General features: G+C 43.1%; 1 protein-coding gene across 1 annotated transcript in view; it reads right to left on the bottom strand.

The window, feature by feature from the left end:
* LOC146860996 (interferon-induced transmembrane protein 1-like) overlaps nt 1–13,862 on the bottom strand; it is a 190,403-nt gene extending 176,541 nt beyond the window's left edge. Inside the window, exon 1 of the mRNA XM_085646394.1 lies at nt 13,455–13,862. Coding sequence (XP_085502520.1) covers nt 13,455–13,706 — 252 coding nt within the window. The 5' untranslated portion in view covers nt 13,707–13,862. The remainder of the gene's footprint in view (nt 1–13,454) is intronic.
* Nucleotides 13,863–25,085: the final 11,223 nt, after the last annotated feature.

The following is a 25,085-nucleotide window of genomic DNA, read 5'->3' as shown; positions in this document are numbered from 1 at the left end:
GGTCGACAGTCAGGGCGCCAGTCCTTTGCAGCCGTCTGGAAGCGGGAACCTTCGCGGGGAAATACCTTCGGACCACTTATGCGACATACATGGATCGATGAAGTGGGGTGCACCTCCCTCGGAAATTTCACACGAAGCTCCTCACAATCTTCAGGCTAGGACCGGAACCACTCGATGTCGCCCCACGTTGGGCGCCAACTGAAGGACTGGGCAATTTCTAAGACCCAGCGGTGCCAGGGGACAACACCGAAACCTTCGGGGTTCACCTGTTTTGGCGTACTTAACAAACAGAGACACTTGACTCTTCCTCTGGCGTCAAAAGATCGTCTTTAATGACTGCAGTCAGGAACAGAAGTCACAGAACTATCTTACGAGATAGATTCTAAGGAGACTGCTCGATTTGTACAAAGCAGGTCGCTCCTTAAATACTGAATATTCTGCTTCGGGCAAACATTCCTGCAGACTTACAATAATTCCCGTTTCTGTATTCCAGACAATAAGATCTCACAATATCACATTCCCATCTCCAGGTGTCCGGCCTTCAATCACATGTTTCTGACATCCCTCTATTGAAAGGCCGGACCGCCCCATAATAAAATTGGTCACCTCCTCATCATAAAAGGCTAAAGGGAAATGCAGGAACAGATGCAGAAAATAGAAGAGTCAGATAAGACATATTCGTAGGCAAATAAAAGAAGCGTGGTCTATTGTATCAGGGTCAGTAATCTTGCTCAGGCAGGACAGGACAGAAAACCAGTACGGCAGGGTCCGCCTCAGGCGACAGGGTCAGCTTTCGCCAAGTCATGCAGAATTTGGCACTAGGGACTACGTGCCCTCGAGGTTACCTAATCAGGGTCATTGTTCGGACATCGCCCATTCACTGACTATGTGAGGGCAATGATACAAAATGGACGTCGTGCACGAAATGGAACCCGTAGGTTCGAACACAAGAATCAGCAATACATGACGAATCCTTCAGTGCAGCATTGTGAAAACGCTCGCTTATATTAGACTCATCATTTGCGATTCGCTAATACCAGAATCGTCACGGTACCATTAGCTCAGAAACATGGGTTCAGTTTTCACGGAACCTCACAGGTAATGAGGTTAGGATAGGATATACTTAGTAGATAAATCTTTAGACAGGTAGAGAAGAGGTTACAGGGTTTAAAGGGTTAACAGTTATTGATCGAGTAGATAGATCTTCAGATAGGTTGAGAAGAGGTAACAGGTTTAAAGGGAGGAAAGTTATTGATCAAGTTGGGGTCTATTAAATAAATTGCAATTGTGTTTGGGGAAACCTTAGGGGTGGGGGGAGGAGGATATGTAGAAGAAGCCTATATAGCTAGTTATAGTTTTGTGAGGCAAAGGCCAAGGTTATATTTTGTAAGATGCACCTGTCTTCAATAAAGCAGCTCTTTTCACACTTCTGGAGAGTCAATTGTGGTCTGTTTCTGTGCCCTGCGGCCCAATAAATTCTACTATGCCACGTGTGCAAAGAAACTATTACAAGAAAATATGTTACCTTCAGTACTAGCAATTCCTTATTAAGTCAGAGTGGATTGTCTAAAGGCTATCAGTTTCAACAGAGTTGGCACGTTTAACAAGATTGTTTCCTGCATTTCATTTGCTTGAACTAGCAGACAGCGCCACCTGCTAGTACCATTCAGTACTGCATTATATTTCTCATTGTGCCAGAGACAACAGAGATTGGCGTGCTTAAAAAAAAAATAAGAGAGCGGTGCCAACAGCGATTGACATGCTTAAACCACGTTACCATGTACAGGATTTCTGAGGTAGTGCCAGCAGTGACTGTCATGCTTTAATCTGTGAAAGTACCAACAGCGACTGGCACGCTATTAATATGCAATTTTATTTTGCAGGTTTTGCATTGTGTGACTGGTACACGAAAACAAGATGCAAACAATCTCACCACCTGCTCCTTTTCTGCAAGAACCTGGAGAGCCACCTTTTAAAATAGCGTTTATGGTACAGATCGGTTTAAAGTACATCTAGGTGCTATAAATGGTATAAAACTGACAGAAAACATAATTTACTTTATTACTATGTAAGCATTGAAGGGCAACATTTATTCGATCATTCACCAGAATACACTTGTCTAGATGATGAAGAATTGGATGAATTTCAGGTTGGTGTGAAACAACTTGGCACATACTTTGAAAGAAAGGTCAACCTAGGAGCACATAGACACACGTTGATTACTCACATTCAAAAACCAGATGAGTCCATTGATTCTTTTGTCACTGCCCATATATTGGCATCTTGTTGTGAATTTGAATGGTTCACATCTCAACTGATTTGTGACCAAATTGTATATAGATGCTATTCAAAGAAAATTCAACAGAGGTTGTTAACTTGCAAAAATCCATGCCATGCCTTGACTAGACATTGCAAAAAGCATAGAATGTTCTTAAAAGAATGTAAAATACTTAGAATCAGAAAGGTCACACATGGCAGGGGAAAATATCAATGTTTAAAGCAAAATGCAAAGTAAAATGTTTACACCTGACAACTATGGTAAGAGTAGAAATACAAATCAAGTAACAACTAAATTAATGTTATTGTTATAGTTGTAGTCCTAGTACTCATGTGTCAACTTTTTTAAATTGTCCAGCAGTTACACAAGAAAGTTGGAAATGTAAAAAAATGGGTCATTTTAGCAAAGTCTGCAGGGGTGGTAACAGTGGCAGCTGGTAATTTTAGGAAGAAAGGGGCAGACGGGACACATGCAGACACACACACACACACAAACTCACTCACTCACACCCATATACACACACACATCCATTCACAACACTCATTACCAAATATTCAAACATACAGGCACACACGGATCAAACATTCACTTAAAAAAATTCACACTTACCTGTAGCTGTGCCTCAGAGGCCCCAGGAGGGCTGGGACTGCTGCCTTCCCTTAATGATTGACCTGAAGTTAGCCAATGGGGGAAGGTGGCAGTCTCAAGCCTCGGTGGTCCCAGGAGGGTTGGGACTTTTGCTTTCCCTCAGCCAATGAGGGAAGGAAGCAGTCCCAACCTCGTCACAGTGTGGGATGTGTCAGTGAGACTGCTGACCCCGCCCCACTCTGTGACGGGGTGTCACTAATTGCCACTTGGCCCTGGGCACGTCAGGGCTTAAAACTGAAGCGCCCAGGTTCGAGGCAATGCTGAGCTGAGGAGGTCACACCCACAGGAGATTTAACGGCCTCAGCCCAACAAAGTTCTGCTTAGGCAGCCAGGAGCCTGCAAATTTAGTGCATGTCTAGCTCCTGACAGCCTTACCTGAAAATGAAGATTGACTGTTACAGTCTGTCAGCCTGACAGACACTCTTCTTGTGGTCCAAAAGGTAAGGTGGCGTGGCCCCTCAGCCCCTATGGCCAGGCCGCGTCTGGGTGGTAAATGTATTCCAGTTAGAAGTGCTCAAGTACGGTTTTCCAATGATGAAGATGACTTGGACAGAAAAGTAGAAGACCGGGTTTTATCAGTGGAAAGTATAGAAAGTAATAGTGTATTAAATGAAGATAAATCTGCTGATCCCCTTGTTACAGTAAACATAGATGGTATTAACATGCCTTTACTTATAGCTTCAGGTGCAAGAATCACTATTATTCCATTGGAAATTATAAGGAATATTGGTTCAGTAAAGGAAGATTGCCCCCAGATGTTATCACTACTGATTTTGAAGGACTCAGAATTGAACAAGTGGGATATTCCTGGCCAAACATTTCCTTCAAGCTCAAAATTGTCAAAGAAAGATATATATGATACACAAAGGTATTAATGTACTTTGATAGTGGCATCAAGCAGATTTTGACATCATTAGGCCTGCTCAGAAATATCCTGTTTTTTTAGTTGAGTCTGTTCCAATCATCCATGAAAAGAAAGTTTTTTTTTAATCACTATGTTGTATTTGTGATAAATTTGACACACACTTGCTGCTGCTGTCATTTCTATGAAGTGAGAAACGTGTGCTGGCGATCGCATTTTATAATAACAGGGTGGGCAAAATCAAAAAATGTTGTGTATACAATTAAAGTTAAGCAAAATATTCTTCCTGTAAAGCATAAGATTTGTAATGTAGCACATTGTGTACGGCATGATTCAACAAAAATTTTCAAAGGACATGCAAGATGATGGGTTGTTGAACCTGTGGATGTTACTCTATGGGTTTCACCGTATTGTTTGGAAAAAGAAAAAATCATGGGACCTGTGTTTATGTCTAGACCTTAGGTTCGTGAACAATGCCATCTGGATTGAAAATTATTCTTTACCATAAACTGAAGAGCTCATCACAGCTGTAGGTCAGTCCAAATGGTTTACAAAATTTGATTTTCAGGCAGCTTACCATCAAGCAGAATTAGATGAACAGTCACATCATCTTAATGCGTTCATTATACCTGATGGAACTTTTAATTTCTGCCGTATGCCATTTTGACTGGCCTCTGCCACTTCTGTGTTTCTAAAGGTTATGTCCAGGATATTTACTGACATGAATCATATGGTTGTATTTTAGAATGACATCTTATTTCATTCTGAAACACTTGAAACACATGATAGAGCTTTGGAAAATGTTTTTATCTGTTTTGCAAACCAATGGGGTCACTCTTGGAGAGGACAAGCGCACATTTTGTGGGAATAAGATCGAATATCTAGGTCATGTGTTGCCAAGTGAAGGTGTGAAACCCAAACCCAATATTGTAGACATCACTGTGAAGGCACCTCATCTTACTGACAAAGATCGGTTACGTTCTTTTATTAGCTTATGGAAGTTTTCTTTTAACAACTCTTTTTATTGCAGTGATAAAGTACAGCACAGCAATGACAGCTGCCATCAGTATACAAACCATTACGAAACAGTTCATGACAGCAGAGGTTTTTTTTTAAATCTTCTATTGCGCCAGCTATAAAACCCTTGCCACCTATCTGTCTCGGCAAGACCATACTTGACACCCGCATCGCTTCACCTCACTCCGGTCAATTCTCACAACCAACATCCCCCTGCCCTCATTCCTTGTTCCCCATATCTTCGTCAATTTGTGTGGACATCCCCGCCCCCCACAGACAACCTTCTCTGCTTGCTCTGCCTGCATGTACCAATCCATGTCAGACTTCCACTCACGCAACGTCGGGTGGAGGATGCCCTTCCCAATCTAGCTATGTTTTGTTTGGCTACGGCAAAGCCGAGGGCGAGCCAAAGTCTACTGGCAGCTGTGAGATCTGTTGCCTCACATACATTCAATAAACACCATTTGGCGAACTTTCCATGTCTCCTCCACATGTTTGCATTAAACAGGTTGTACCTGCCACCCAATATGACTGGAGTGGCGGGCACTCCCACAACAGGTGGAAAAATGTACCCTCTCGACCACATCCCCTAGGGAACTCCGGTGACTCAATCTTTCCCATCTTAACCATGGTCGTACATAAATAATAAATTGGGTGCAGAATTTTTAACCGTACCAGTCGAAAACAGGAGTGGATGGCCACTTCCCTAATAGAGGCTATTGCTTCTTGCCATTCGTCGTCATCTAAAGGTCCCAGATCTACTCCCCACCTGACTCTACGTTGCCGCAGAATCATCCAGGATTTTACAATATGTCAAGGAGATTGTACACCTGTGCATGAACTCGTCAAGAAGCCTGTCTTCTAACGGCATGGCTTTCGGCACTTTTGTCCCCTTGGTATCGCTCACCCCAGGGCGTGCCTAATATGGAGGCAGTGGTATGTCTCTACGGGCTCCAGTGGGTATTCCTAGTGCAAATCGTCAAAGGACTTCACCTCTCAATTTGCCCCCAAGGCTTTGACCTGGGAGATACCTATTAAATCCCAGCTTTGGATACCCTGGTATCTAGCCAGCAGACTCAACTGTGACGTGTCCCACATGCTGATCCTTGTTAAGTTGCATGCTGAGTTTTCCTCTGCCTCAGCTATGATGGCTTGTTAAAAAGAGATCAGCCTCTGGATAAATATGAACCAACTTTTTTCTTCACTCCACAGTTTTGCCATTTCTAAGGGACGTAATTAAAAGATGTTACTATTAGCCAATTTATGGTTATCAATTTACTGACTTTTGAGCCAGCCCGCACAAAGTTTGAACATTTAGCCTGCCGATCACTACTTTGTTCCAGTAGGAATGGCGTCCTCCTTGAGCTATCCCTGGCTGCAATCAGCCACCTTAATGCAAGTAAGACTGACATTTTACTTTCAGACTCTTAGCAAGTCACCCATATGACTCTGCTATGACTTTGGGTGTGTTATTTGATGTGCTTCTGTCTTTTGGTTACCAGATTTCAGCTTTAACTAAGACTAAAGTACAATTTATATGATCTGTTCAAAACAGCTCTTCTGCTACGAGCCTACCCTTTGATTTTTTTAATCCACTTTGTGGTTTTCACTAAGTTGTTCTATACTCCGCTGCCTACCTAAACATAACCAAGCACAACTTTAATAATTTGAAAGCTGCTTAAAATCAAGCAATTTGTTAAGTGTGCTGCTTTAAGAGCTCCAGGCCTCATTTACTATATTTTGGAACGCGGCAGCTCATCAAGCCTTTCAGCTGCACTGCCGTGCGTCAAAATAAAAGGGCAGGAATGTGCAGTAACTACAAGATACGGTGCATTCCTGTCCTTCTTGCCTGCACTGGTGCACAAACAGAAGCTGTGTGTCACCCTTGTGCCACGATACAATGGTGCCTGCACTGCAGGGATGATTGTTGTTGTGTAGGACAGTACACCTTCACAAAACCAATCATTAATGGCATTTTGCTCCTTCTATGTGTGCTGCGGAATGTAGCACATGTAGAAAGAGCAAAAGACAAGGAGAAATAAAAGTATTTCTCCTCGTTGAGCCCCTCCTACGCCTCCTCTGGGGAGGTGTAGAATTCTGACGCATTCCCAGGATTACGAAACTTTGTAAATCTGGGAATGTGTCAGGTTCCATGGATGTTGCGCGGGAACACCCACAGCAACACCCATAGAACACCCCTTTGACACAGAGTAATGTGTGAAAGAGACTCCTATTTACAAGGCCATAAAAAGTCACGTAGGGTGACTACATGGCCTCGGTAATATGGGATGGCACACTGCGGCGCCGGTGCATCTAAAAAAGTGATGCACCGGCGGCACACCGGGCTTGTAAATGAGACCCTCAGACTATCTGTCTGAGCAGTAAACATTTTTTAAGATGGTTGCCTGTTGAGGAGAGGGTTCATTTTAAGTAGGGGTGGGCGTCACTCACATAATTCTGCATAGTGTAATCATGCGGAATTACCGAAAAGTTCTGTGAGATTACGTAAGAAGAGTAAATCTGCATTTAGAGCTATTTTCTGAGCATAAAATACACCCTCAAGGCCAAAATGGACGCTTGGATTTCTTTTGCGCTAAAAAATAGTGGTATATCCAAAAGAAGACAAGTCGCAAACGTGAGCAGCTGCTCGCACTCACTAAATGTGCTCTTGCAATAAGATATTCCCCTAAATTCGTTTTAGTTATGGGAGAGGCTGTAATCACATTTTTATAGGTAATAACGCATGAAAGAGTAATGTGGAATTACCAAAACTCCTCTGATTACTCCGGCATCATTGAAATTCTGCCCAGGAATAATTTTAGGGTGCTGGCTCCTATGTGTACATCTATTAAGGGGCATTGTCACTCGAATCATATGGACTGTGTTCTCTTTAGATAACATTCCAGATAATGACCACAGGTTGGTCCCTACTGAATGGAACAGTGAAAGGTTTGGTGGTAAAATGTTAATCGTAGCAGGAGTTGCACAATAGAAACCTTATACTCCTGTCTTCGCTCTATCTCAATATTAATTCCTCTTACACTTCACTGAGAGGCTTTCTGTGGGAAAATAGGGGCATATTTACAAGGGCTTTATCTCCGCTTTTTTGGCTTGAAAAGCCTAAAAAGCGGAGATAAAAATATCGCCCTATTTACAAGAGGGTGCTAACATGCATAATCGCATGTTAGCACCCTTTTTCCCAACGCCTCCCTTTGCATCTCTAATGAGATGCAAAGTGGACGTCACTGGGCGTTCCCCAGATGGACAACCATGCAAATATCGCTGATGTTCACATCACGATATTTACAAGACACAGGATTTTAGCACACGTTAGATTTTGGCAAAAACGGCCGTTTTCGACAAAAACTAACGTCTGCTAAAATCCAGACTTACCTATGCTTTACATAGGGGTGAATTATGCTGATACGACCACAGGGTAGTATCAGCAAGGCTATCGCCATTTTGCAGGGAACATCGCTGGAAAACCAGCGATGTTCCCTGCAAAACGGAAATAACCTCGGTATCTTTGGAATTTTTATCGCCCTGGAGAAACGCGTTGTTAATAACGCACTAACAGGTCGATACATTCCAGAGATAGCCTGCGATAATTATCGGTGGCTGTTGATAATATGCCCCATATTTCTTGTTTGGGTTCTTATTGTACACAGGAGGCTCTATCACCATTTGTTCTCTGTGGTCTTGTTTTCTTCTATTACAAATCTGCCTATTTATTTTTTTACTTATTATAATTTGTTTTACGCCTGGAATTTGAAGCTGATATTGTGGAATATGTGTGCTGCATAACTTAACACAATACAAATCTTTGTATTCTTTATGCAGAAAAATAAGATTATACACAATTCTTGAACCGACCAGATTAAGTAATTGTTTATACTCAGTGTTAGCTCTCCCTCGATTCCATCTCGGGGGAGGGGGCAATCCTTCTCTTTTCAGGCAAACACAGCCTAGCATTTTCAGGCGTTGTTTTGGGCGTTTAAACATAATATTACAAGTAGCTATCCTAAGTCTATCCCAAGTCTCACACCTGAGAATCAGGATGGTTCTGTAACTAACTAACTTACTTGTGGGCGTCTGGACCCAGCGTCCTTTGTGCACGTCACACTTGGAAATAATACATTTTAGTTTAATTGCTATTTGCCATTACAAAACCCTCCAATTGCACTCATGTGACCTCTTAAAACTTAAATTCTATAAAAAAAATATTTTTAATGTTGGCAAATTGTTGAGGGCGATTTGTTTTGGGGAGGAAGATTTTTGTTTGACTCTCAAAAATAATATTGAGTGGAAGCCGTAAACAAAGATGAGCTTGGACCAAGCTCTTGCAGGGCCTCTTTGGTGAGCCCTGCATCCTTCACAGCCCCACTTTCTCACTCATGCAGATTCTCGGAATGCTATCCTGATATTCTAGTGAATGGATGCTGAGGGTTTATTGGTCAGTCTACAGCCCTTGTGCTCCGTCTTCAGTTCTCGAAGGTTCTGACACATCGCAAGGGCCAGAAAAGGAGATGGAGGACAACTTTCCCTGAGGCTACTGCCGGGCGCCTGAGAATCATCATAGATCCGATGCATTAACGCCCTAGAAACATGAACCCTAGTGCCCCACAATGACGGAACCCCTCTACAGCATACTTTGCTGGGACCATTAGGAGCCTATCCCAAGTGGAAGCTGATTAAATAGACTGGGACTAGCTGCAGCCTATGCACTGAGAACGGTGTGGCTGTCTGCGTTCTTCCTCACCTGCCCAGGAGTGTCTGCCTGCTCCCAGGACAGAGGTGGTTGTGAAGATCCCCACCGATGGCCACGACTGCCCCCTTGGAGGCCCGTGGGCTTATCGGGGGCCTGAGTGGGTACCTGTCTTTCTGACCCGTGATCGCCTGGAGTCGGTGAGTTGACTTTGCAGCGGCTGCCCACAAGGTGACATGTGATTGCAGCGGAGGAATGTGCGTCCCCAGGATGGGAGCCCCATCTGTGGTGTGCTGCAGTTGTGGCAGGGTTAAAGACTGACGCCCCCCCCAGGGCCAGGTCAGAACCTACTAGTTAGGCCCTGGCTTCCCCCACTAGCACGGATCCACTGTGGCAAACTGTTGGTGCTTGAGCCTTGAGGTCTGTGAGTGCTGAGCATGCCGCTCTGACCGGCCTGGGATGTCCCTGTGCAGGCTGTGGCTTCCTGGGTCTACAAGCTGCGGGCTGGTGGCCCTCCTCTGCTGCATACCTGTCAGCCATCTCTGGGCCTGCATTGCTTCAGGGGATAGTACGGCAGTGTGCGGATAGACTATCCTGTGGACTAGGGCTGGTTGGCTCCCCCACCCCCTTTGGCAGCAGTGATTTGATTGAGCCCTGACTCCTTATAACAGAACTGCATTGGCCACTGCTGTGCCATCTCTGTCCTGTGGGGGCTGACAACATCTTCTAGCTCAGAGTGCTGGACATGGCCGAGGCGGGCCTACTCTGTGCTAATTGTGCCCATGAGTCCACTGGCACCTACTGACCACTAGGGGCTGCCAACCTATCGGTGAGGAGGCATACTCTACCTAACAGCACTGCAAGGGCCTCGCTTGAGTTGAGCTGATTCAGTGAAGCTTGCGACATCTAACACCTGGTGATCCCCAATGGTTTGGACACGATTCTAAGGACCTGCCTGAACACTCCGACTGTCTGGGAGGGTCTACATTGGCAATCACTTATGTCCAGACTGGCTCATTGAGTTTGCTTTCAACAGCACCACTGAACATGCAAGGCTCATCCTACACTAAATCCTTGAAACTGGTTTTGCAACACGGTGGAGGTCCGTCCCAGCATAGCATCTCTGATGGATCGTCTACCCATACTCTTGAAGACTGTGTCCCACCTACGCACCTGGCGCCCTAGCTAGATAAACTAGATGTACAGTCCTGAATTTCCAGAAGTGTCACATCTGCAATTGAACATCGCATCAATGCAATGTCCCCTGATTTTGGGTTCCTAAGAGATGATCACGGCAAACCTCTCTTAAAAGTGGCAGCAGCTGAAACGAATCTGTCTGCGTTATGGGTGGTTTAGGCTTCACACTTCACGGCAATCTCTGAACTCCAAAAGCAGCTCACCATCCTCCACGATAGGGCCGAGGACACGGAGGGCCACGCACGTTGCAATAATGTGTGCATTATAGGCATGCCGAAGGGAGTTGAAGGCTCTAACCCGATGCAATTATTTGAACACCGGCTCCAGACATTGGTGCCCCCGCAGGGCGTTCAGCCCTGTTTGCTGTGGAACGTGCACATCGGGTGCCGACTAGAAGCCCTCTTCCTGGAATGCCTCCATGCTCCATGATTGTGCAAATTCACAATTTCAGAGACTGTGATACTCAACTTCAGAAGGCTAAGGAGTGAGCTCCCATAATGACGGACGTTGCCACACTCTCTTTATTCCCATATTATACCTTGGATGTACAGAGGAGCTGTGCTTCCTTCATGGAAGTCAAAATACAGTTGCACACTGCGGGCCTCACCTACGCCCCGATGTTTCCTGCATGTTTTAAAGTGCTACATGACCAAAGTCCATGTTCTTCGACACCCCAAATGCTTCATAGGACTGGCTAGACCAAAATTATAGGTAAACAAATGGAGAGAGCGAGGATTATGTTGGGGTACGTCGCTATCCCCAAAGGTAAAGTACAAACAAGCAAAGTGGACAAACCCACTAGCAAAAGCGACTCACTCGTATTTTGATTTGGATGAGTGCCAGAAAACCATGAGGTTTATTAGAAGACCCCTCACCCACCAACCTAGTTGTTGGCATGCTTCATCAGTCACGTGTATCGTCCAGGACCTCGAGGAGACCATAATAGGTGCAGCCTGCGGACGCTCCGTTTTGACGAATGTGTGACTACAGACGAGCGCCCCTTCCAGGTCCTGCCAAAAGCTACAAGTAACACGTAGCCAGTTTCTTATATCTGTGGGTCCGTAAGTATACAGACACCACTCATCTCACAACACACCTTAACGTGTGTGTTGATGCTCGCGATAAACGTGGCTGATTTTTGCCACTACCTCATTTCACTCACTTGGTCCTGACGAAAGCCTCACACTTTTTATGGGGCTGAAACATGTAGACCTATCACTATGACAACCCGGATCATTTTTCTCCAAAGTTGTCCTCTCTTCATTTTTAACCTTATCCTGGGCCGCTAAGAACAATGTTTATTTAGTAAGGACTCCCAGAGATAATTTTAACCTGCACCACTTCCTTCACAGATACACAAAACCAGCTCCGCTGTAATCAGGCGTTGTAGCACAACTGTGTGGCATTCGGCTACCCAGTTGGGACCCCAATGATGAAGCATGCCACGAACTAGGTTGGTGGGTGAGGGGGTCTTCTAATAAACCTAATGGTTTTCTGGCACTCATCCAAATCAAAAGACGAGTGAGTCGCTTTTGCTAGTGGGTTCGTCCACTTTGTTTGTTTGGACCAAAATTATCCCAACATGTTACAGCCTCCTGCCACGGAGCTCCCCCACTTCATAGTTAACACAATGTCGACATGCAGTACGCTCTTCTATAGTTTGGCAGTGGAACCTTCTCTATTCAGTTATTACCGGTAATTGTAGAATTGTGATGTGCCAGTGGTATGGCAGGTATATTTTAGGGGTTGGGAGGGGGGGCTTGTTATACGGACATGTACTACCTCAATTTTAATTGTCACCTGTATTGCTACATTGTGCATCTGCTGATTCTAGATACCCGCCTGGTTGAGTAGCAGATACGCTACGTTTATATTTAACTGTATCTATGATGTGACTAATGCATGTTGCTCCATGGCTGGAACTATACAGCAATCCACTACATATCTTGTTCCTGCTTTGATAATTCAATAAAGTACGTTAAAAAAAGGCCCAGTTCCTGGACCGGGCATGTGTTTACTTGAGCAGACACAGGAACAGTAGAAGCATGGACACGGATCAAAGAGCATGGGCTTGCTGTGGCAACCATAGGAGTTCACAGGAAAGCAGAGGAGTTACCTGGATGTTGTAGAAGTTGAAGGGACATACACTAAAGCTAGTGGTTTCATGGTCTGCAAGACTGAGGATTCAGGGGCAGGTACAGGATTTATCAAGCAGGCCCAGGGGTGAAAGAGGCATGTCCAGGGAGTGGAGGCTACCACGGGCTTAGTGGAGCAGAAAAAGGGGTTACAGTCGGCTGCACATTGTTCAACTATCTCTAAACGGCGCTAGTAAGAGGAAGGGGAATATAAAAATTCTGGGGGAAATGGGGTACTAGAAAAAAAGAAAGAAGTTGGGTGGAATACGCACAAGGAAGGTAGAGGAATGATAGGCAGATAAACAGAAACAAGACATGCAGCGAGGCAGAAATAATGAGGCAGAGAGGCAGAGAGACCAGCACACAAGCATGGACGGCCATGAATCAGTCAAGAACAGACAGAGACATAAAGGAGGCAATCAAGAAGGTAAATGCCGATGGACTAAAAAAAATATGAAGGCAGACGGGTTGAGAGACAAATAAGAGGCAGGCAGGCAAGCAACAGACATAAGTACACATACTCTGATATGCAGACATGCAGAAAGGTAGGCGACAGACAGCCAAATGTATACAGGAGCAAGCGGTCATACGCAAGATCAGAACTAGGCTTACCTTGACCGAGAAGACCAGCGCCAGGAAGCCCAGGCAACAGAAGTTCATATAGATGGCGGTGAACAGGGACCAGATGAGGTGGTCCCTAGGTGGGGTCTGGCAGGTGCTCACATTCACTACGGTGGAGGTGACCGCAGGCCAGTGGGGGCGCGGGAAGACCCCAACATCCATCTCCTCCTTTCTAGAATCATAGGTGCTGATGGTGTAGGAGTAGTCCCCGCTGTTGGCTTCCTGGAAGTCCCTGTTATCCATGATCCAGCTTGTCCTCAGATGTGTGGCCTGTCGTCTCTTGGACCCTGAAGTCTGACAGTCCCAGGAGTCTCTAAAATCCTGGTGACTCACACGCTCGAGGGGTCACTCAGATCCTGGTGGGTCTCACACACTGTCTCTGCTCAGGCTCTGAATGACCTCACTGCAGAGGTGGCCCTCTCAGTCTTACAGCAGGTATCAGTGTTGAACAAGAGAGTGGAATCCAAGCTCAGAGAGAGGAGTGGGCGGCGCCTCCAGAAACAGGCGGGGGTATACTGGCACAGGAGACCTGTCCCCTGGAGAATGGAAGGCAGGGGCTGGGAGTGGCTGAGAAACAACTCCCACAGATACTCGAGTAGACGCGAGCGCCCCTGGCAAATGAAAGAAGAGCCTGGGAAGGAAACAAGGTAGAGGGAAAGGTGTAGTTGTCACCCGTCTACAAGTGAACCAGAGTGAGAGAAGACGTCGGGTAAGCATTTCACTGTACAACAGAGCAGTAATCAGTAAAGAAAAGAAAGGCGGGCAGCAGCACACTCTGGAATTTCATAACTTGATAGGCAATCTGCAGTGCCTTTTGTCAAATGTTGTGCTGGATTGGACCACACCTTGCCCCCTGGCACTGCAGGCCATCAGAAGACACAAAGGTACACTGTGAACACAAGTTGGCCGCAAGATAAATGATTGCGAAAGACTGTGTTTTTCGAAGATATTTTGTTTAAAAATGTGTGTGACGTTACCACAAGAACAAGCGAACGAGGACAGACAGCAGGATATGTTGGGCCTTGTGTTGAACATGGGCAATGAAAGGAGCATGGACATTTAGTGCATATTAGATTCAAATGTAATATATATGTATGCCGGTAAATAATTTTTAATAAAGCAACGTCATTTAAATAATTCACCATACAAATAGAATTATTTTTGGCATTGGTTAAGAGGTGTTAATTACTACTCAACTCAATGGTACTCCTTTTATCAACCTCAGAAGAATGACCTACAAGTTACACGAGGTTCTCTGCAAAAAACACTGCAACATTCTGCTTTAGTTGATTGGGATTCAAGCATGTGGGGTGCAGATCACACAGATCGCTCTGAAATAAACACATGTATCCTATTAGATATTTTATAATGATTTTAAACATATGAAAGACTGATTACACACAGATCTCTGTTGCAAGTGTGTCAACCACCTGAGATACTGAATCATTCCTTCTGAGTTAATGGGGGTATCTGCTTCCATCCAAAGTAGGGTGACCAGATTCTCAAAACAAAAAACCGGGCCAGGTGTCATAGACACAGAAGTAGAACTGACAGAAGTACCCATGGCTTTAAGTGGGAAGGAAAAATGGGGGGGGCGGGGGGGCGTGTCTCTCAGTGGCCGTGGCCGATGTAATTAAGGACGTGGCTTAAAACACATACACTAAAAAAAAATCTGTACTTAGCATAGCGTCCCGCCTGAAAAGTGTACTGCTTCTGTCACTGTATCCAGAAAAATAATATAACCAGTAACATCACACCTAGAACAAGCCTGGACTATTGGCTTTGTCAATGGTTGTTAGCTACATAAGAGAAATAAGCCACAACTTTGGCTTCGCTGTACATAACATTGAAAATGCCTCAGTTCTGGAATGAAGAGATTGTGAAAGAACTATAACGGGTCTCTTTGAAAGCAGTGAAGGGTGATACTGCTGTAGCAGTACGTTTTTTTTTCCGTGAGGGCAAAAATGGAGAGCCCAATAGAGACCCGTCTCACGCTGAGAGAAGTAAAGCAGGCGCACCGAGCACAAACTATTTAAAAACCCGGACATTTATCTGTTTAACCAGGGCACTATGCAAAAACCGGGATATTTCTTTATTTTGGAGCAAAGTGTCGGGACACAGGGATACTGCTCCAAAAACTGGGACCGTGCGGGGAAAACCGGGACGTCTGGTCACCCTAATCCAAAGCCATACTAAAGGCATAAATATGTGTCTAACAGCAATATTTAGCCTATGACTAGCAAGCCTGCTCTGTGGTTAATGTTCCTAATGTGTTCATAGAGGCATCGGTTAGAGCGTCCACCCTATGCAGGATTTTCGCTCCATTTATATTTTTAGGTCAAGCCTGAGACTTCGCTGTGTTAGGTGCCTATGTGCAAGGCCCTTACAGTTGTTTAATATTGATTCATCTGACTCTAACTGAATATTAAACTGGAAGTAAAGGGACTCTTTAAACAATCTACTTTATGTCCTGAAGATGGTCTAACGGACGAAATCGCCACTATAGACCGAAACGTCGACTGATACATCTATTTCTTCAGCAATTGTTGCTTTTGAGGAATTGTTTTCTATTGCTTTAGATTCACTTCCTTTTTTTGATTAATTTGGAATAGATGCTCACATCCATTGTTACCGCTATTTCTCTCCAAACTTTTGTATTGGTACTGTGAGGTACACATTTTTCCCCAGGAAGCAGGGCAAGGACAAAAGTATTGATAATTAAGTTACTGCACTTAGAACTTGTTCATTGGATTGCAAGTTTGGGTTCCTACAGGAAGATTTAATTAGGGATCAAGTCGTAATGCATGTGAAAGATGGTTCTATGCAGGAGTGATTGTGGGTCGATTGAGACACTAGTTTAAAGCACATTTTGTCTATTGTCAGGAAAGCTGAAATGTCTAGTAGAAGTGCTACAGTTGTACAATCTGATTCTGTTACCAAACGTGAGGAGTGTATGTGTAAGATGAATAACAAAGCCCAATCAAAACAAGCATTGGCATAGCAAATAGGTCTCGCCTTTGGGACCTTATAAGTGTTTAGCCATGCAACAGTTGCATAACTAAATACTTATAAGGTCCCAAAAGCGAGACCTATTGGCTATGCAAAGCGGCCGTGTGGCCGTGAAAGTAAAAGTGATCGCGATCATGATCAAACATCAAAGCGGCCGTGCGGCCGCTAAAGTGAAAGTAATCGCGGTAAAGCGCGGCGCGCGCGCACTTGCACTGTAGCTCCAGGCTGGCCTGGTAGCACTTTTTGGAACCCTCTCAATAAGTCTCGCCAGACCAGCACATGTGCTGGGTCAGGCGAGACCTAAAAAGGGGGGTTTAAGAGAATGGATAACAAGCAAAGGAAAAGCTGAGGAAGAAACTTAAAAAGGGTCAAAAGACGTTCTGAGGTCGTTTCGGTTTGACAACAAATTACATTTAGCTAATAGCAAGTTCTGTCCAGCTTTAAAGCAGACGTGCTCTAATTGTGGCATGGTGGGGAATATAGGCATTTACATTGCATGCGATTACAACGCGGTCATAACAACGACCGCGTTGCTACATTGCAGTACCATTACAACGCAAGTCATTACAACGACTTGCTGTAGGGGGCACACTGGATTTAGGAATAGTATAATTTACTATTCCAAGTCCAGTGTGTGCAACAGTAGGCAAGGTGTTGGAAAAGTAAACTATACTATTCCTTGGTTTAGAGCGCCCCCAAAGCAAGTCGTTGCAACGACTTGCATTATAATGGTACTGCGATGTCACAATGTGGTCGTTGTAGTGACCGCGTTGATGGCTGTTTCCCATGATGGGACATTTCACTAAGGTATGCAGTATTAAAAAGAAGCAAAAGGTTAAGTGTGTGGGTGATGGTGATTTTAGTGATTAGGAAACATGCGCTTTTGGCACACAGGGAGATGCAAGATTCGTCCTTAATATTAAGGATAGTGAAAACACATTTTTTAATTTGGACAATGCATTTGTTAAGAAGAAACCTTTATGTGACATGATTATCAGTGGGGTGGATATACACATTTCTGCTGATTCAGGACTTAGCAGTGTGCTGGAAGAGCCTGATATCAATCCAGAGGGATACTCAGGTGCGAGAATTGAAACGTTAGGTTTTCATAAATAGTGTTTAGGTTTAAAAACCGCGAGAACATTGGTAAGCTATATATGGCTGGAAAAGTACATTTCGTTTTAGGGTGGTTCGACCAAGGTGAACTTGGAATGATGCTAAATCCTAACATCCCTGAACCATTCATGGTACTGGGTGGTGGGGAGAGTACAGGCAATGCAATGCTTGAGAGGAGTCCAAGGGTTTTCAGTGGCAAGACTGGGAGATTAACCTATTGTCCCAAAGTTTATTATATTCCCATGACTGTCAGGAAAGAAATAGAAATTAAATTGGACAAATTAGTGGATTAGGATATTATCTGAAAAATAGAGTAATCTGGATCTGTATCCCCAGTCGTAATTGCCAGACGGGCCAGTGGGAATATCGGTTTATGTATTGCTCTGCAATAGCTAAATAATAATATCCTGATAGATCAATTTCTTTTACCTCATATATCAGATGTTAGCTTTAGTTAAAGAGGCAAATTTTTTTTCCACAATAGACTTCTCTGCAGAGTATCATCCAATTGTTTTGCGGAAGAGTTGTCAGTTACACTGCTATTATCACTCCTGTGGGTTGCTACCAATATAAGAGGATGCCTTTTTTGATTGGCGTTGGTTGCCGCCGTATTGCAAAGATTAATGTACTCATTATTTGGTAAGCTACCCAATATTCAGTGTTTTCAGGATGACATCCTGATTTATGGGAAAGACAAAGGAGCATGACCATTTTTGGAATGTGTGCTAAGAATTTTGCACACATGAGGTTTAACTGTGAAATTTTCCAAATGTAAACATGCAGTACAAACAATGACATATTTAGGTCTTGTATTAAGTGTGGATGGCGTAAAACCTAAACCGGAATTGGTGGAGGCAATACAATTAGCACCTGCACCCAATAGTAAAGATGATGTGAGGTCCTTTCTAGGTCTCGTAGAATTTTATGCCAGAATACATTATGACTTTTTCATGTAGAATTTTTCAAATAAGGAAACTACTCAAGAACAAGAGCATATGTAAGTGGTGCAAAGAGTGTGAGGGAGAATTTGAGGATGTCAAAACTGTAATTGCAAAAGCTACTGCTTTGTCCGGTTTTGATCCGATTCTCACCAGTGTCATCACTACTGATGCCAGTTCTTAAGGGTTGCATGCAGTTTTTATCCCAGAAATCAGAAGGAGGAGGTGAAATGATCACTGCTTATGCATCTAGTGCTCTCACTACAGCTGAGGAAAAATATTTGGTCATCGAGAGAGAGACTTTAGCCGTTAGAAGATTTTAGAGCTTATGTGTGGGGTAAACAGTGTGAGTTGAGAAGTGTTCATAAACCATTGGTCAGATTACTTACCACGGATGGTATCATTAAAGCGTCCACACGTAATGCTAGAAGGTCTATGAGACTACAAGATTTCATTTACAAAATATTTTATGTGCCTGGTAAAGACAATGTGTCAGCTTTTTTCTTTTTACCAAGAATGCCTTTGCAAATGAGGGACAATACGTGTAGTGAGTGGGACGATTATCATATCGCTTTGGTGCATGATGAAGGCATTCCTTGAATTGAGAAGAAAGCCTAGGACGAAGAGTATTCTAAGGATGATGTGATACAGAACGTGATGAGATATATTAGAGATGGATGGCCTGCCAAAGGCTCTTCAAGATCAGATTTGAGATGTTTCTGAGAGGTCAGATATGAATAAGTCCAGGTGAATGGTATTTTATGGAGAGGTGATAGAGTAGGGCCTTCTGTCAAGTTAAGGATATCTATCACCATGCAATGCCACGAAGGACATGGGGAGGATTGTGAAAACTAAGCAATAGGTCAAAAATATTTTTTGGTGCCAGGTTTATACATGTTTGCAGAACATGTGGTCAGAAACTGCGTTATTTGTGCCAATGATGACAAATCTTTAAAAAACAGAAGGCCTAATATGAATTCCAAGGAATTTGTGGGAGACTATTGGGAGACTATTGTAGTGGATACTATGAGTCCTGTAGGCATCAAGTCCAAGTATATTATTTCTGCTATGAACGTTTTTCTAGGTGGCCTTCTAGCAAGATAGTTGACAAAGTAGAGACGGATGCTGTCCTGCATTTTTTGCAGAGTAGTTTTACAGAAGAGGGTGTTCCTTCTCAAGTTTTAACTGATAATGGTGTACAATTTCTATCAGGGATAGCAAAAAACTATTTGAATAGAATGGTAATAAAACATCGCACCACCTATATAATCCTAGTGGGAATTGCATGATTGAGAATTTCAACAGAGTGGTCAAGGGTGCCATTCGGTCTGCAGGGGTTGAGAATGATGAATGGGAGATGCAAACACATAAGACTGTATGGATGCATCGTACCACTATTAATGAGATGACAGGGTGCATCCCTTTGGAAATTATGAGGGGGAGTATTGCTAGGACTAAAAGGAATCCTTCATGGTTAGTGGGAGATTCTATGGTAATTGTACTTACATTTATATAGCACTTACTACCCCTCATGAGGCGTGGAAATGCTTTTGGGCAAGTAACACACTACTCCGGAACCCAAAAAGGATAAGTGGTAAACTAGTATAGGGAAATATGAAATCAATTTGATCGGTGGTCATGTGTGTCTGTTATTTGGATTGAAACATTATAGTGGATGAGTAGAAGGAAGTGTTTGCATTTATACAGCGCTTGCTACCCCTGATGAGGCGTCAAATCGCTTTCAACCGAGTAGCACCCTACTCCGGAACCCAAACAAGATTAGTGGTGAATTAGTATAGAGAAAGAGAAATATGAAATTGATTTGAGCAGTGGACATGTGAGTGTGTTAGTAGGATTGAAAAGTATACTGGAGGAATAGAAGAGGGAAGGGTCTAGAAAGTGTTTATTTGGAGTTTATAGCAGTAGGAGGAGGTTTGGGATGAGTAAAGGGGAGATGGAAGGGGAAAAGTCAGAGGGAAGACTTGTTTGGTAGATCTGAATAGTAAAAGAGGTTTGAAATGATGTAAGGAGGGGTATAGGAGGAAAGAGTCTAAAGAGGGCTATTTTGGGCATCATAGTAGTTAGAATGGGGTTTGGGATGAGCCAGAGAGTGGAAGTAGAGGATATATTGAGAGAGGTATAGGGTGAGAAATAGGGTAGTGCATTGGAGAGAGTAGTAGAATGAGGTTTGGGATGAGTCACAGAGTGGAGGTAGAGGATATATTGAGAGACGTATAGGGTGAGATATAGGGTAGTGCATTAGAGATGCTGAATTAGGAGTAAAGTAATAAATATAAAGACACATACGTGCATGAAAGTTATATATGTATGGGGAAGGTAATATATCAAGATTTACGTTTTATTTCATATATTCAGACTTTCAAGTGTTGCTGTACTTTAAGCTAATTTATTTGTTTTTATAATGTATATGTTTTTTTTAAAATTCAATAGTGAAGCAATTGTCGAGGGTAAATATGTACTTATTTAAGCAGTGACCTATATACTTGTTGTAAATAGAATAATATAACATAAGTAATATGTACATTTGTTAAGCAGAAACTGACAAATATTAATACATTTATAAACATAATTACTATTCACATTTATTCAAAGTAATACATATACCTAGGTAAACATATATAATCCAAATAATTGCTTATATCCACAGGGATATGCTGTATGTTTATGTTTGTGTATGGTGGTTATGTGGGGAAGAGCCAACTCTTGAGCAGTCTTTGAAGATTAGGTAGTTATCTGTGGATCTTAAGTTTGGGGTAAGGAGTTCCATAGTTTGGCTGCTTGAACAGCCACCTATGTTTTTTTCTTGTATTGTGGGATTTTGAGGCAATGTGCCAATCCAGAGCTGAGGTTTCTTTGTTGAATGTATTTGGTGATGGACTTCATGATTAAGAGTGGCCCTGTTCCATGTATCATTCTGTGGGTGATACAACATGGATTTGGGTGTTGAGTCAGAGGATAAAGGACACTCACGATATATATGAGTCCAATTATGATCGTAGGAGAGATTTTACTGGGGGAACCAATAACATGGTACCGTGTCTGTTAGGGTTAATAAGAGTAAGGAAAGGAGAGTGTCAATTTCTGGGACCATTGGATGTTGTGGAAGTTTAAAAAAATGCAGTGAGGTTAAGTGATGGAAAGGTTTGGAATCTTAAATGTATTGCTATTCTTAAGGGAGAAAAATATGTATATTCCAAAACTCGCTCCAATATAATGAGTGACTGATATGTCAGCCTTATGCAAAACACTCCCAGATGGCAGGATCATATCTTATTAGACCCAATTGCTTAACTGCCTCCACTACTCAATAATCAGGATTGGTACCTACAAATGTCAAGGCTAGGATCTAGAATGGCAAAGACTCCTAAAGCTGCAACTTGAGTTGGACCCAGCTTTCCACTTACTAACTGAAGCCTTCTGATCTTCCATGTTGTGCTAATTTAAATTAGCTGGCTGATGTAAGTTTCTGTATCTCCATCTATCTTATACTTATATGTGACTTTCGTAATACCATTATACGACTGGGAATTTGTTGATACCCTACATTTGTTGTGCAACAGTGCTACTTATCAAAGTGTACACATATCAAAGTGTAAGGTTTAACGACTCAAAGTGAGGCATTTGTTTTTTGCAGCACATTTTATAGATACTACTAAGCACAGTGCCTCTGAAATCCCCACATAAGACTAAGGATACATGTCATCTAAAGAGAGGACTGAAAAATCAGAAGCCAACACGTATTCAGCGGTTGAAGGCCAAGTGGTGGGGCAGTAGTTCAGTGGGTTAATGCACCTGTATAATATCTCAAACAAGGAAAAAGGACAAATACCAAAGATTAGAAAATAACATCACATACAATACATGCAATCAATATTAAGCATCCACAAAAGCAAAGTTAACAAACACACAGTTATATGGTACCACAATATCGACTTTTAAATTTGGATCCCACAAACAATAGGCTGCAAAATATAAAGGTAACCTATATTGTCATGGTAGCTAGATTTTAAGTTATAATAGTAAATCAGCTCTCCCTCAGACGTACTGACTTTGACAATATTGTGAAAGTCATATAACTTGCAGTCTATTTGGTGCAGGTCGATATTTTTGTATGCAACATTTTCACTTAAAACACGCTTAGTGAGACTCTTTTAGAGAACAGTGCTAAACCAGGAGTTACACAACCTGTTAGAAGAAATAATTTTTCTGTTGCCTTTTACCTCCCAATGTAGCATTTTTGGCAGGTAAAAATAATGCATGTCACACTGGAGCACCATTACTGCAAGGTATCATAGCATTACCTAACCTTAACTACCAATATTTGCTGGCGTTGATGTGAGGCAGCTTTGTGTGCTGAGATGCAGTTCTCTATTGTGATGAATGAGGAAATAACAGGCTGTATACATAGTTTTACAGTTACACTCATATTGTGCAGCACTGTAAATAAGTCAAAATAACTATGATAAAAGATGCACGGCATTATATGCCAACAACACATGGAACTTTCCTGTTGTATCAAAAAAATACAGTGATCTGTGGGTTTGGAATTGTTTTAAATTTAAATACAGTAGACCAAATTTAAACATAGGTATGTATTGAAATGTATGTTTCATGCACTCCTGTACTGCAATGACAGAGAACCCAGGTTCAAGGTTTCAAGTTATAAATCTCCTCATTTTGCAGTCAGAGAAAGAAAAGTATAACATACATCTTTGTGTTAATATACTTAGGTACAGTCAGTCATTGGTTGGAGGATATGGTTTTTCAAACTGCAAACACTGCCAGAAAAAAACACCTCTTGGGCCTCTTTTTTGCTCTTTCTCAAATGATATCCGACAGCATTGCAGCCCCTCCAGCACCACTGATTCCAGAGGTAGTAGGTGAAGTTCCATCACTCCCTCTTTGAGTGTCTCCATTGATAGTCATAAGCATTTGAATAGTTACGCCCACGTGCGGGAATCCCAGAGCACTTTTCCATAGAATTTCCTTTTAAGGAAAGGCCTGTAGAAACCCTTAAGACATAACATATTATGGAGCCTATAAACACAGGCTACAGTGGTGAAATTCTTCAATTTGTGCTTACAAAAGAGGCAAAAATCCCATATATGTGTAACATTTTGAGGCCATTATTGTATAGCGAAGCTTAAATCTCTTTCTCAAACCCTTTTTGTAAATGTAGAAGATGAGGGATAGCAGGACAGGGTAGCCCCGTAGGCAGGTATTATGTGCGTTTTAAACAGCGTCTGTGCCTTAAAAAACTCAGAGACCACCAGTACCTTATCGTGCCTAGCAGGTGGCAGTTGTTTTCCAGCTCCTTGATGACATGATCTTGGAGCACTGAGCTCGGCCTTTTAGGCTTCTTCTCTTCAAAATTCATTAATGTCATTTTTATTCAATGTTTTTCATCTCTCGCTTACATTTTCTGCCTTTTTCTGACAGAAAATTATGGTATTTTGTCAAATAAAAGGCCTTCTTTATTTGACAAGTGTCCTGCCTTTGGGAGAAAGATGATTCCTGAAAATTGTCAGCACTGCAAGAAGTTTTCAAGACACACCCTGAGGGAAAGGGATACTATTTGCCTCCATGTAACTGAGGAAAGACCCAGGCAGCAAGCACTGTCTTCAGGAACTCAGACCGAGGAGAGGTTCAGTTCTCTACCAGGGCTCTACAACCTACCTCTGAAGGACATGGAAGGACAAAAAAGAGGGTCCCTGCCCAAAAATGACATCATTCCGGGTCGACATCGAGAGGATTGACATTGAGACAAGGTACAGCACCAACCTGTTCGTCGTCCAGGACTGGTTCGACGCCTAGGAAGAAGATAAGATCAATGTCGAGACAGGGTAGGTTAATGCCAAAGACTACTTTGCCGTTGATGCGCAGAGTTAGATCAACGTCAAGGAGTGTATCGTCATTAAGGCATGCAGACCTATTGACGTTGAGAAACAGGTCAAGGTCAAGGCGTCACAGTAGTTCGACGTCGAGGAGCATATCCCAACAGGGAAATAGGAGGAAGAGGAGACGCAGCTGTTCATCTTCAGACTGAATACTCGAGGGTATACTCCCTCTCTTCACTGATAGTATTACTGGATTCACCTACACCAAACGTCTCCTCCACCTCCACCACCTCTGTCACCATCGCCACCACCGCCACATCCTCCACCAGTACCTGCAGCATCACTTCTACTGGTGCCAATTCCTCCCCATGTGGAAGCTCCTATTCCAAGGCATAGATTGTGCTCAAGAATGCGCCATAATTCAAGCTAAACAGACGCCACAGATACAGATGTTCATCTTCACGCCCATCTTCCAGGCACTCTTACCACTGAAGTCATGTATCTCGCGGAGTTTCACTCAGTGAAATTCCGCTGAGTTGCTGAAAAACTCAGCTGAATTCCATGGAGTTCCGTGCGTAGGCGGAGCATGGCTTGTCAATGGTCACCCCTTGTGCTCAATGGAATCTCCTAAGAACTAAGTTCAGAGGACCCTAAAGAGATTTGGCCCAGTGCCACAGGGGCTGCAAGAGCCTGTATTGTGC

Source organism: Triturus cristatus, chromosome 3_1, assembly GCF_964204655.1.
Source record: "Triturus cristatus chromosome 3_1, aTriCri1.1, whole genome shotgun sequence".
NCBI classification, from domain to species: Eukaryota; Metazoa; Chordata; class Amphibia; order Caudata; family Salamandridae; genus Triturus; species Triturus cristatus.
Note: the sequence above shows the minus strand (reverse complement) of the source record. Positions and strands in the feature narration are given on the sequence as shown.